This window comes from Suncus etruscus, chromosome 5 (assembly GCF_024139225.1).
Source record: "Suncus etruscus isolate mSunEtr1 chromosome 5, mSunEtr1.pri.cur, whole genome shotgun sequence".
In the NCBI taxonomy this organism is placed as follows: Eukaryota; Metazoa; Chordata; class Mammalia; order Eulipotyphla; family Soricidae; genus Suncus; species Suncus etruscus.
This window is the reverse complement of record NC_064852.1, coordinates 16,999,182-17,012,230: the sequence shown is the minus strand read 5'-3', so window position 1 is coordinate 17,012,230 and position 13,049 is coordinate 16,999,182. Positions and strand designations below refer to the sequence as shown.

At 57.8% G+C, this 13,049-nt stretch overlaps 1 protein-coding gene across 2 annotated transcripts in view; it reads right to left on the bottom strand.

Moving 5' to 3' along the window:
* Positions 1-298: 298 nt before the first annotated feature.
* Positions 299-13,049, bottom strand: part of PTPA (protein phosphatase 2 phosphatase activator) — a 29,287-nt gene continuing 16,536 nt past the window's right edge. For both annotated transcript variants that reach the window (XM_049774068.1, XM_049774067.1), the window contains 7 exons: positions 10,302-10,427; positions 8,876-8,993; positions 7,785-7,884; positions 6,807-6,931; positions 6,392-6,492; positions 2,169-2,276; positions 299-1,168 (listed from right to left, as the gene is read on the bottom strand). In XM_049774068.1, coding sequence (XP_049630025.1) covers positions 1,091-1,168; positions 2,169-2,276; positions 6,392-6,492; positions 6,807-6,931; positions 7,785-7,884; positions 8,876-8,993; positions 10,302-10,427 — 756 coding nt within the window. In that variant the 3' untranslated portion in view covers positions 299-1,090. The remainder of the gene's footprint in view (positions 1,169-2,168; positions 2,277-6,391; positions 6,493-6,806; positions 6,932-7,784; positions 7,885-8,875; positions 8,994-10,301; positions 10,428-13,049) is intronic.

Genomic DNA, 13,049 nt, shown 5'->3' with positions numbered 1-13,049 from the left:
ATGAGGCTCGAGGTGACAGCAGGGCAGTAGCACCTGGAGCTCCCCATCGCAAGAGGGCCCCGGTGCAAGAGTCCACACAATAGCAGCAGTCCAGGGGCAGGAGGGAGGACCCAGGAAGAGGCCAGACCGTGGGCCGAGGGGCAGAGGCAGTGCCCACAGACCGCAGGGTCCATGTCGCAGCCAGTCTTGGCCAAGAAGCCCCAGGGATTACAGTGAGAATCGAGGCCCTGCCAGGCCAGGGCCGACTAGGGGCTTCTGCTCCCCAAGGGGCCAGACAGGAAAGGAGGCGGCACACAGGGCAGGTGCAAACAGGCTTTAATCCCAATGGCGAGGAGAGTGCGGGCGGCCAGGGCGAGGCGGGCGCGGTGTTCTGGGGGGCAGGCGCTGGGCCTCTCCGGACCAGATCGGGGTTCCTGTCCCAGCCCCTGCCAGGAACCTTGGGCCCCTCTTTTGTGCTTCTTGGAGGGCACGTGGACCCTGACAACAGGCAGGGATGGGAGAGGAGAGCAGGGCGGCCTGAGAAGGCCTAGAGAGGGATGGAACTGTCTGGGCACCCCCCATGCCAGCCTCAGAGCCAAGGCTGAGACTCTGGGGCCGTCCCTACCTTGCCCGAAAGGATTGGGGAGTCAGAAGGAGGGGTCCTGGGAGCAAGGAGTGGAAGCGGACATAACACTGCCGGGTAGGGAGGCCCCAAGCCCTGTACAAACCCCTTACGTCCCTGAGTACCACCCCCAATGGAAGCAGCTCTGCCTCTGGGAGCCCCCAGCACCCACCAAAGAGGGGAGAACAGCAAAACGAAGGGCCTGGGAGGGGAGCCAGAGTGGGCGCTGGTCAGGGGGTTCTGGGCTGGGGACGGTCTCTGCCAGATGTCCCAGAGCCCCAGGGCCAGCACTTGGGATGATGACTCTGTGGGGGACTCAGGCCACAGAAAGCGGGGGTTGGGTAAGATCACATACCCCAACTGGGGCACCGCACTGGCCGTGTGGCCAGCATCCTCCGGAGTAGGGAACCCCCCTTGTTCCAGCCCCCACGGGGAGTCAGGACACAGGCCATACTTTGGTCAGACCTCCCCTCGGGGTCCTGGCACGGACTAGCGTGAGGTGACAGGGTGGATGGGCAGCAGGCTCCCGAACTTGAAGTGCTGGATCACTGGGAACTTCTCCAGGCACTGCGGGGAGAGCAGAGGTGAACACCGGGGCCAAATGTCCCGGGTGGGGCCAGGAAGGGGTGCCCCTGGGGGAGGAGGAAGGTGACCTTCTGCCCCCCCATCTCCAATGTGCCCGACAGGAAAAGGCCCCAATGGCAGCCCAGGCCTCAGTCATAGAGGAGCCTCATGCCCCGGCACCCTGTTCCTGTCCTGTCTGGATGTCACTGGGCCTTGTGGTCAGCCTCTGGTATGGAAAGGACAATTGTGGGCTACGTGGGGGGGGGGGGCCAGCTTCACCTCAGCACAGAGGTAACAGAAGGGGGGGAGAGTGCAGAACAAGGAGCGACAGGAGGTGAGCAGGAAAGAAGACAGAAACAGTGGGTGGCAACAGGGAGCTGAGCTCATGGAGGAAGTAGGGTGAGTTTATACTGGGGGATCCCAGGGCCTGGGATTCCAGAGGAGTCAAAGGTCACCCTGCTTCTCCACTCCAGAGAAGCATAGAGAAGGAGCAGGGAGGCCTCATGCTCATCCTAGGGACCCAGCCTGGCTGGGGGAGCCCTCAAAGAAGCTGCTGGGTCACCCCAAGTCTAAGATTTCAGAGAAGGTGCCCTGCATCTGAACCAGCAAAACACACACACACACACACACACACACACACACACACACACACACACACACACACCTGGCTTGCCTATGGAGTGCAGGAGTGGGCTTCCAGCTGAACACACAAACACACACACACACACACACACACACACACACACACACACACACACACACACACACACACACACACACAGCTGGCTCGCCTATGGAGTGCAGGAGTGGGTTTCCAGCTGAACCAGCTCCCCAAGCCAGAAAGGGGGATGCAGGAGCTGAGGACAGGCAGTCCCTAACTGAGCCCAGAACCCTTGGACAAGTAGATGAGGGTGGGATGGGGGTGGGGTGCAGGTGGGAGACCCATTCACATTAGGTGGGGGTAGGGTACTCAGGTGCTAGGGGTTGGGGGAACGGCTCTCACCTCGGCTTTGTACATGCGGACCAGACCCTGGTTCACCTTGGACCAAGTGGGGACTGCGCTGATGTTCCACAGCTGGTTGGAGTGTTCGGCGAAGGGGCCTGTCTTCATCTGTAAGACAGCAGCCACAAGGCATACATGTAGACATTGCACACGGGCACACGTGCCCAGACACACAAAGGTTAGGCAGACGGTCAGTCTTAGCATGTATCTGCAAGCATCTATGTCCAAACATGTAGGAAAGTAAACTTGCATGCATGCCCACAAATACACAAAGGAGTCCACATGTGTTCACATGTGTGTATAGTACACGTGGGCACATGTGCACCCAAGCCTACTCAGCATGTGTTCATAGGTACATGCCATGCAAACACATGGACACAGGTAACGACACACAGATATGGCTACAAACACACTGGCCCAAGTGTGCCATTGTGTCCTAGGATGGCTCCCAGGCCACAGGAGACACATTCAGGCTCATTCCTACAGAGCACGGGCAGGCTGTGTCTGTGGCACATGAGCTGATGCAGATATATCAGGGCTACAGCAACCTACTCCCAGAAAGGCACGGCCCCCATCACCCGCCTCTTCCTTTCCCACAGTCCAAAAGCCTTTCCCCCCAGCCATAAAACCCAAAAGGACTGTTCCCACACCACCAAACCTCAAGTCAAAGCTTCACCCCAAATCCAGACCCAGCTCCCAAGCACTCCCTGGGTCCATGGAAGCCCCCAATCCCCACACGGAGGACTGCACAGGAGGGAGGAGCTCAGGACCCTGCAGACTAGAGGGTCCCTGGAAAGTCAGCCAGAGCCAGTCATCAGGCTGGAGGGCAGTGGCTCTGCAGGTGTCCCCTCAGCAGAGAGCTGACTTCCCCCAAGCTTCTTAGGGCCTGGGGACACTGCTTTACTTTGCAGCCCCTCAACGCTCCACCTGCCTACTGGCAGTGTGGATGCTGGGTGGAGTCTGGGCACTGAGCAGGAGCTGGTGGGGGTGGGGGGGTGGGTCTGCAGTTACATCCCAGGCTTCAAAAGCAAGGCTGAAGCTAGACTGGCAAGGAAGCCAAGAGCTGGACCCTGAGCGAGTGGAAGGTTCCAGAAAAGGTGGGATGAGGAGATGGGGAGGGGTATGCTGTGCCACAGAGCCAGGAGGTGCCCCAATGCTGCCACCACTCTGGGCACCTGGGAATCAGCAGGAATCAGTAAGGGGGCATGGAGCCCGGAGCCATGTCCCTCGCCCACCCACAGGAGACTCTACAGACAGTTGCAGGGTGGAGTGGAGGGGCAGTACAGGGGATAGAGGTGGACCTGCACATGGTCCATCCGTCTTCCACCCCCCGTACCCCACCTGCCCAGAGTGAGCCAAAACTCAAAACCAAACAAGCAAAACATTGATATTTAAGCCCCAAAGTCCAGCACTGTCATCCCTCTCCATGAGACCCCCCCAGAGGGCTGTCCAGATCCAGGGGCTCAGCAGTGCAGTGTTCAACAAAGAAAAACAAAACCTGGGGCCGGGCGGTGGCGCTAAAGGTAAGGTGCCTGCCTTCCCTGTGCTAGCCTTGAACGGACCGATCCCCCGGTGTCCCATATGGTCCCCCAAGCCAGGAGCAACTTCTGAGCGCATAGCCAGGAGTAACCCCTGAGCATTACCGGGTGTGGCCCAAAAACCAAAACAAAAAAAAACAAAACAAGAAAAACAAAACCTGAACCTTGCACCCCAAATCTCCTGCCTGGGGTTCTGAACTTGCATCCCCTCCCCAGCCTATATACTGCAAGGTCAGCCCAAGGCAGTGGGTGGATACTGGGCTGAAGGGCCTCTCATCTTCCTCTGCCTGGCCAGTGCCCTTTGGAGCACCCTCACCAGATATTGGGGCGCCCCCCCCACCCCCAGTGCAGCTTGCCGGGAGTCTGGGAAAGGGAAGCAGCAGAGGGGGCAGGGCTGAGGGCGAGAGAAGAGGGAAGGGAGAAAAAAAAAATGCAAACACCAAAAACCCCAGTGCCGGTTCCAGGCACAAAGGGCAGCCTGGCGTGAGTCAGAGCAGCAGAGCCGGCAGGAAATTACTCACAGCCGCGCCCGCGCTCCCCCGGGAACTAGGAAGGGCCTTTGTAAATGGTCCCTCTGTCGGCCTGCGCCTTCCTGTCAGCTCCTTCCCTCCAGCTGAAACCCGAGCCTCCCTTCCCAAAACTCCAAATTTAGAAGCCAGATAGAAACTCAAATTCTTCCCCTGCCTGTCCGGAGCTCTTAAAGGCGCCGAGAGCCCCCCCCCCCCAAACCCTTTGCTTTCCGATGCATTTCCCCTCCCTCACCTCCATCCAGGGGGTCCTGGGGGTGCGGAGGGTTGTGGGGACCAGCACGCTGCGTCCTGTTCCCTCCCCAGGGCCACCCTCCAGCTCAGTGCTGTGCTGTTGAAGCAGCCAGAACCGCTGGCAGCAGAGGCTGGCACGGGGACCCCCGCATCCCCAGCACCCCAGGCCTAAAGCAGGTTCTAAGCCCTGCAGAGGGAGGGAGGTGTGCACCCCAACTGCAGGGCCGCCCTGGTTGCTGGCCGCTTCCCCATGCTGTGTGCTTCTCGAGCCACCTAGTGGTAGCTCCAGACACTTCAGAAAGCTGGGGACAGGGTCCTTGCCCACCCTGACTCTAAGCAAACCCCAACTTCGAGCTCTAGCCTGGATCCACTCCTGAGTCCCGGAAAACAGGGCAAGCGAGATATGATCCAGTGCTGGTTGGTGGCAACAATGCTGTCCTGGGGAAAAGGAAGGTCCCAGAGCTCCAGGAGGCTTTGACTGTCCCTCCAACTCCACACACTGGGGTTTCCTTGCCTCACCACTTGGCCGGGCTCAGGCCCAGAACCATCCAGATGGCAAAGTCTGGGCTCCCCAGTACTGCTTAGAAACTTCCCCCAGGGGCCAGAGCAGTAACACAGCAGGGAGGGCTTTTGCCTTGCATGAAGCCAACCTGGGTTCAATCCCAGGCAGGGGCCCAGAGCTGCCAGGCACAGGGGCGCAGGCACAGCGATGACCAGGAGGACCCTTCTCTGCCCACTTCACTCTTCCTGCTCCTCCTGGGGGGGATCCTGCAGGGGTACAGGGGCCCAAGCAGGGATGCCTGGCTCTCAGGCCATGCACCGGGAAGCAGCACACCTGACCTGAGTCCTCCCGACCTTGTGCAGCTGCTGAAGGCAGCAGATTTGAGCAGAAGGGCCGCACCCACTCCGCCCGCCAGCCCGCCAACGCCACTTGCACTAGATGGGGAGAACTGCACTTTCTCAATGGGCCTGAGTGCAATGGCACCTGGCTGGGCCTGAAACTCAGAAGTTCAGCTGAGGTTCCTGCGTGGAGCCAGGGACTTTCCCAGACAGCTGGGCCGTTCTGGAAGCAGGTCCCGCCCGGGGAGGTCCTGGCTTTTTTCTTTTTTGGTTTTTGGGTCACACCCAGCGATGCTAAAAGGATCCATCACTCCTGGCTCTGCACTTAGGAATTACACCTAGCAGTGCTTGAGGCGGATCACAAGGGGTGGCGGGGACTGAACCCTGGTCAGCAGCATGCAAGTGCTCTAGCTCTAGTGTTGACATCTTGAAAGCTGTGGGGGTCCCGCTCCCAGGGATGAGTTTGAGCACATAGCCAGGAGTAACCCCTGAGCATCACTGGGTGTGGCCAAAAAAAGAAAGTTTCCGGCTCCTGTCCCCCAAGGCTTGAGACCTGAAAAACTGATCTGGGAAGGTGCATTTTCACAGCCTTTGAGCAACTGAAGTGGAGGCTAGAGGGGGTTGCCAAGCTCAGAGACTCCCATTCCCCAGGAACCATGGAGTGGCAGGAAGTACAGTCCCATCTGTTCGTCTGCCGATAGCTCAGCCTTCTCAAGGCACCTGGACCAAATCACCTCACAGGGGCCAAACTGTTTGGATCTTGCACATCACATTCCTTAGACCTGCACTCTGAACCATCCAGGCTACTAACTGGGCCTCAGTCTCTCCATTAGAGGACTGTGGGGGGGCCAGAGAGATAGCACAGCAGTAGGGCATTTTTGCCTTGCACATGGCCAACCGAGGACCAACAGTGGTTCAATTTCCAGCATCCCATATGGTACCCTGAGCCTGCCAGGAACAATTTCCAAGCGCAAAGCCAGGAGTAACCCGAGCACTGCTGGGTGTGACCCCCCCCCAAAAAAAAAAACAGAGGACCATGGGGCTCAGCAGGGACCCCGGGCCACAGCTTTGGGGGTGAGCTCACCTCCGTGATAAACAGGATGCACTCCAGGAACATGTAGTCCTTGTGGTTCTCATTCACAGCCTTCTCATCCACGAAGTGCCGGGGTTCCAGGTGCGGGTGATCTGGGGACATCACAGAGCAGAGCACGTGGGGCTTCTGGCCCACACAACCCAGCCTGGCCCGGGGTGAGCACCAAACAGGGCCATTTAGGGTGATGATTTTTTGGGGTCTCACCCAGCCCAGGGCCATGCTGAGCCCGGCCCAGACCTTCCAGGACGGCAGGAAATTGCCCACTGGCCCCACAGGTGCTGATCCAGCCTCAGTTTCACCAAAGATCGCACAACAACCATGCAGGGGGTGCACCACCCACCATCTACTGTGGTGTCCACTCCATCCAGGGCTGCTCTCACACAGACAGACAAACACACCACTGTACCTATCAGCTGGGAGCTGCCCCAGATGAAGGGTAGGAACTGGAAGTCGTCCAGCCCCCACACGCCCTGGCTGCCCGCAGGCTCCATCCGGTAGGTTTTCTGCAGCTTCCGCATGACCTCTAGGTACCTGTACAGGAGGGTGGGAAGGAGCGGAGGGTCAGTGGAGAGTCACACCACTGAGAGAACAGGAGGGAGGGAGCACACCAGGATGGAAGCACCTGGACAGGAACATGGGAGGAGAGGGGCATCAGGAGGGGAGGAACACCAGGACAGGAGCACAGGGGAGCAGGAGCACTAGGAGGATAAGTGCACAAAGGGTGGGAGCACCACGAGAAACAGGTACACGAGGAGGGTGGGAGCATCAGAAACAAACGACACTGAGAAATTGGGAGTATTAGGAGGGCGAAAGCACCAAAACAGGAGCATGGGAGGGTGACAGCATAGGAGCATGGGCGCACTAGGACAGGAAGATAGGAAGGTGGGAGCACCAGAGAATGGGAGCATGAAAGAGTGGAAGCATCGGGAGAATGGAAGTACAGTGGGAGCACAGAACGCCAGCAGTGGTCCCATTTCCATGAGAGCCACTCCAGTGAGGCTCCCGGGGGCTCCCCCACACTCCATGTCAATATGGGCCTGGCAGGGGCAAACCCATTGAGACCAAGGCTTGCTGCTAGCTCGACAGCACCAGACCAGCCGCATCAGTGGCTTGGCCAGGCCCCGGGAGCTGGTAGGAATTGTGTCCTGGCGGCTCCAGGCTCTGTCCAAGGGCTACTGAGAAGGCCCACCGGGCTTGGGCATGCGTGGTTGGGAGGGTCTGGTCCTCCAGGACAGAGAAGGTGGAGCCGTGGGGCCTCCCCGTATGCAGTCTCCTCAGTGCTGAAGTAAGGACCGCTGCTCCTAGGGCAGCCTGAAGCCTGGTTCAGTCCGTGCCACCGTCATGGGGACACGGGGGGGGGGGGGGGGGGGGGGGGGGCCCTCACCGATTGAAGACCTTGAAGACGATGGCGATTTGGTCATCCAGCCGAAGCACCCCGATCTTACAGAGGCAGCAGAGGAAAGCAGCAAAGGCTGCCTCGTGTCCTGGGGGGACAGATGGAAATGAGGAAGGAAAGGAGGCTAGCACCTTCCAAACCACAGACAAGGGCCTGCTATAGGATAACAACGTGGAAAGGAAGGTCCCTTGCCCTTTAGAAAGACCAGCCCGCCTGCTAAGGCCCCCAACAGGACAGACTGTGGGCTGCCAAACAGTCAACATATCCAGCCATGGGGGGGAGGGAGGGGGGGAGAGAGAGAGGGGGAGGGAGAGGGGGGGGAGAGGGGAGAGAGGGGGAGAGAGAGGGAGAGAGAGAGGGAGAGAGAGGGAGAGAGAGGGAGAGAGAGGGAGAGAGAGAGAGAGAGAGAGAGAGAGAGAGAGAGAGAGAGCACCCACAGTGCTCAGGAGCGCCAGGAGCGCCCCCTAGCAGTTCTAAGGAGGTCCTACTAGAGCACAAATGAGACAGGGGTCAGCCCAGCACAGTCAAAGGATCTGGGCCCTCTCTGGCCCTTCCACTGGACTTGGCTGGACAGACCATCATTGCTGCTGTACTGGCCACTCAGCACCTCTGGGGGGGAGGTGTGGTGTGTGGTGACACACAGTGTCACACTGCCCTGCCCTGATTGATGGCTCAGGCGAAGGTGCTAATAAGGCCATCGATTCCTCATCAGGGTTAGGTGAGAGGGATCTGGGCACAAATGGGACAGGTGGGTGCAGAAGGCCCCAGAGGTGCAGGAGGTGATCTGTGTAGGTGAAGAGGGGCCGGGCCAGGAAGCGCCTTGTTGCCAGGAGCAGCAGCTGGGCCTCACTTTGCAGAGGCCTAGGCGGAGATGGGAAGTAATGTGGTGATGGTGGCCTGAGGGGTCGGTCGCTCACCCTGACCACAGAGCCCAGGAAAGGGCAGTCAGGAGACAGGGTATGCCTCCCCACATACCCCAAGTCATATCCAGGTGAGGTAAGGACTGGGGAACCGCCAGTAGAGGGAGATGAGGAGCCTCAAGTCTCAAACCCCCATCCAGATCTCCCCGGCACCCATACCTGTGCCATAGTCGATTCGTGTGGAGTTCCCCACCGATTCCTTTAGATAAACAGCAACCTCAGGTACCGCAGCTGCTAGGTGGCTGGGGACCACCGTGGCCACCAAGTTTTCTGCTTCCTGGTGACACAAAAGACGCAAAGTGGCAGCAGCCCGTGATGTGGCACCTGGCAGGTTGTGCCCAGGTCCAAGCCTCTATGCTGGGCAGGCCTGGCTCTCGGTGGTTTAGGCCCAGAGAAGACCCTGGCAGTGGCCCTGCCCACTACCCCTGCCTCCAGGGACCAGGTCCAGGTGAGCGGAGATCCACAAAGAAGCCAAGCCAACTGTATGTCAACTCCTGGGGACAGCAGTGTACTCGTATCCTACCAACATCCAGATCAGACATTACCCAACAGGCAGAAACTGCCCCGAGCAGTGTCTCTTCATGGCCGAGCAGGAACATGAGTGGATGAGTGAAAGGGCAGGGAGGGGACCATGGTAGAGCCCCCCAGATTCAGGACCAAACAGACTCAGATGGACACCTTCAGCACACTCAAGGGCGGCAAAACTGAGGGCTGAAGACCGTAAGAGTCTTGGGGTCCAGAGAACAGAGTTCAGCAGCAGAATCTGCCTCATGCGCAGGCCCCAGCTTTGCTCCCCATTATCTGCACCCCCCTGAGCTGGGGGACCTAACCAGAAGGGCCTGAGGCCTGCTGGGGTGTCTTGGTATTGGCAGGCCGAGTGAGGACATACAAGGCTCCTGACGCAAATGTCTTTTTCTTTCCCCATTTCCTGCCCCAGGCAGCCCCTCTGTTGCCTCTGTAACCCTCAGCCCAGCCCATTCACCCTACAGTCACCATCGGGGCTCCAGGACAAGTGAAAACCTGTCCAGAGGCCAGAGCCCACAGCCACAGGTGGGATTTGGAGGGAATTGACCCACATTTTGTTATTTTGTTTCACTTAGTTTGTTTATTAAACCCCACCTGGTGCTCAGGAATCACTCCTGGCTGTGCTGGGGGGACCGATGGGGGATCCTACAGATGGGGGACCCTACTTGAGGCCAGAGATCAAACCTGGAGATTCAACTTGGAGATGGAACCTGGGTTGGCAACAAGCAAGGCAAATGCCCTCCCACTGCTCTAGCCACTCAACCCACATTTTTGTTTTGCTTTGTTTTTGGGTCATACCTGGCAGCACTCAGGGGTTAATTACTCTTGGCTCTGTGCTCAGAAATTGTTCCTGGCAGGCTCAGGGGACCATATGGGATGCCAGGGATCAAACTCAGGTCAATCTCGGGCCAGCCGCATGCAAGGTACACACCCTACCTGCTGTGCTACGGCTCCAGCCCTCAACCCACATCTTGACCAGCTCCTTGACCAGTGCCCCATTACTATGCCGAGCCAGGCAGTACCTCCACCCCCACCCCTGCCTGCCCTGTGCCAGCCTCACCTCGTCAAGCTTGGCATACCAGGTCCGGAAGGCTTTGTTCCCAAAGCGTGAGGGTTGGTCCACTGGTGGGGTCTCATCAATCCACCTGTCCAGGGTGTTGAGAAGAGCAACCAGCTTCTCGATGGCCTGTGAGGGAAAGGGAGTGGGGAGAAACCCCCAAGTCACAGTGACTAGTGGCCCCAGTAGGAGCCAGAGGGGACTCACTGGACCAGCTAGACCCCAAGTCACAGGTGAGCAGTACCTGGCACGCTCCCCAGGTCGAATGTGTAGGTCAGGGAGTGCACAGAACTTTCTAGAAAGGGACAGAGAGCCGATGCCCAGAGCACAAGCTTCTTGTGAACCCCGATTGCAGCTTATCAGCCACTGATCTCCAACACAGTGCCCAACCCCTTTGCATCATGACTCTGGCCCCTGTGGTCAGAGTCAGGATGCTCGCCTTGCCTGTGGCCCACCTAAGATGGATCCCCTATATCCCATATGGCCCCCCTAGCTTCTCCAGGCAGGATCCCTGAGCACAGAGCCAGGAGGAAGTCCTAAACAATGCTGGATGTGGCCCAAAACCCAAAAGAATAAGTTTTTTTTTTTAATGCAATGGGTTTATGATGGGAGACCTGGAGCCAATAATATCAACTTGCTGCTGTTTCTCATTTCTCAGCAGGCCTGATGCTCAGGTGGGTCAGTGGTCCTCCCTCCTCGAGGCTCTGCGCCCTGGCTCCCGACAGCCATGGCCCCGCCACTTGCTCTGTTCCCTTGTGACTTTGCCCCACTTCACCTCATCTGCCTGCCAGGCCAAAAGTGAAGAGCTTTTGCTTTGTGCACCTCTGGGCAGGGACTATTTGCACATAGCCACGAGCGAGCACAAGCCATGGAGCAAGGGCAGCACAGTGACACATGGCAGGGCTGCTGGGTCAGGCGAGTGACGTAGCCTGCTCCCTACTCCTTTCCCACAGGTCCTGCCTAGTACATTAGCACCCACTCAGTCACAATGAGGCAACCGGGCGTTTAGGGCTGGGCCTCAGCCTACAGGGCGGAGGGCACCCCAGCAAGGCCCACAAGCAGCCGTGCCAAGCCGGACAGCTCGCTTATGTCTGCTGGTACTACCGGTAGGAGGCAAGTGGGAAAGCCAGGAGAGAGGCCAAGCAGGAATGAGAGGGGAGAGAGAGCCCCTGGAAAGCTGCTCTTAGCAGGGCTCGGCTCAGGCCCTTCCCACCTGCAGATGCAATGATGGGGCCCAGAGCTGGATTGGGGTGGGCGGCAAGAGAATTTGTGGAGACAGTGGACCCCCACAAAGAAAGTACTGCCCAGAAGCAAGAAAAGAACCCAGCGAGATAAGATCCAGGGCTGATTGGTGGCAATAATGCTGTCCTTCGGAAAAGGAAGATCCCAGAGCTCTAGGAGGCGTTAACAGCCCTTTCACCACCACCACCAATTCCACACACTAGGGTTTCCTTGCCTCACCACATGGCCAGGCTCAGGCCCGGAACTATCCAGATGGCAAAGTCTGGGCTCCCCAGTAGTGCTTAGAAACTTCCCCCAGGGAGGGCATTTGCCTTGCATGAAGCCAACCTGGGTTCAATCCCTGGTATCCCATATGGTCCCCCAACACTGCCAGGAGTAATCCCTGAGTACCGCCAAGTGTGGCCCCCTAAACAAGAACCAAAAAACTTTTTTTTTCTTTTTTTTTTTTTTGGTTTTTGGGCCACACCCGGTGATGCTCAGGGGTTACTCCTGGCTATGCGCTCAGAAATCGCTCCTGGCTTGGGGGACCATATGGGACACCAGGGGATCGAACCGCGGTCCATCCAAGGCTAACGCAGGCAAGGCAGGCACCTTACCTTTAGCGCCACCGCCCGGCCCCCAAAAAACTTTTTTAAATAACAAAACCCTAGAAACCTTGTGATCCACTTTGGTCAAAATAAAAATTACTATTTAGGGCACGGAGAGATAGCACAGCGGCTTTTGCCTTGCAAGCAGCCGATCCAGGACCAAAGATGGTTGGTTCGAATCCCGGTGTCCCATATGGTCCCCCGTGCCTGCCAGGAGCTATTTCTGAGCAGACAGCCAGGAGTAACTCCTGAGCACCGCCGGGTGTGGCCCAAAAACCAAAAAAAAAAAAAAAAAAAAAAAAAAAAAATTACTATTTAAACAAAACAAAAAACCTAGAAACTTCCCTCAAAAAGGCGGCACTGAGGCCAGCAGGGTCTGCTGGGTGGAGCCAACATGGAGCTAAAAGACTCCTGGCTCCCATTCTTTTTTTTTTTTTTGGCTTTTTTTGGGCCACACCCGTTTGATGCTCAGGGGTTACTCCTCGCTAAGTGCTCAGCAATTGCCCCTGGCTTGGGGGGACCATATGGGACACCGGGGGATCGAACCTCGGTCCTTCCTTGGCTAGCGCTTGCAAGGCAGACACCTTACCTCAGCGCCACCTCACTGGCCCCCTGGCTCCCATTCTTAAGGGTGGGGTCCTCTCTGGTGGGATATGGGGGGCAACTGGGACCTGGGCAGCCAGAGAAAAACAGGCTTCGCCCTTCTACCCAGAAGCAGCACTTACTTCCGAGACTTCATGAACTAGGATAATTTTCTTCAAAATTTTACTTCTCAACTTTTGTTTTGGGGGGGATCAACACCCAGTCAGGGGTTACTACTGCCTCTGCACTTAGGGATCACGCCTGGTGGGCTTGGGGGATCATATGGGATGACAGGGATTGAAACTGGGTTGGCTATGTACAAGGCAGTCCACTGCCTTAT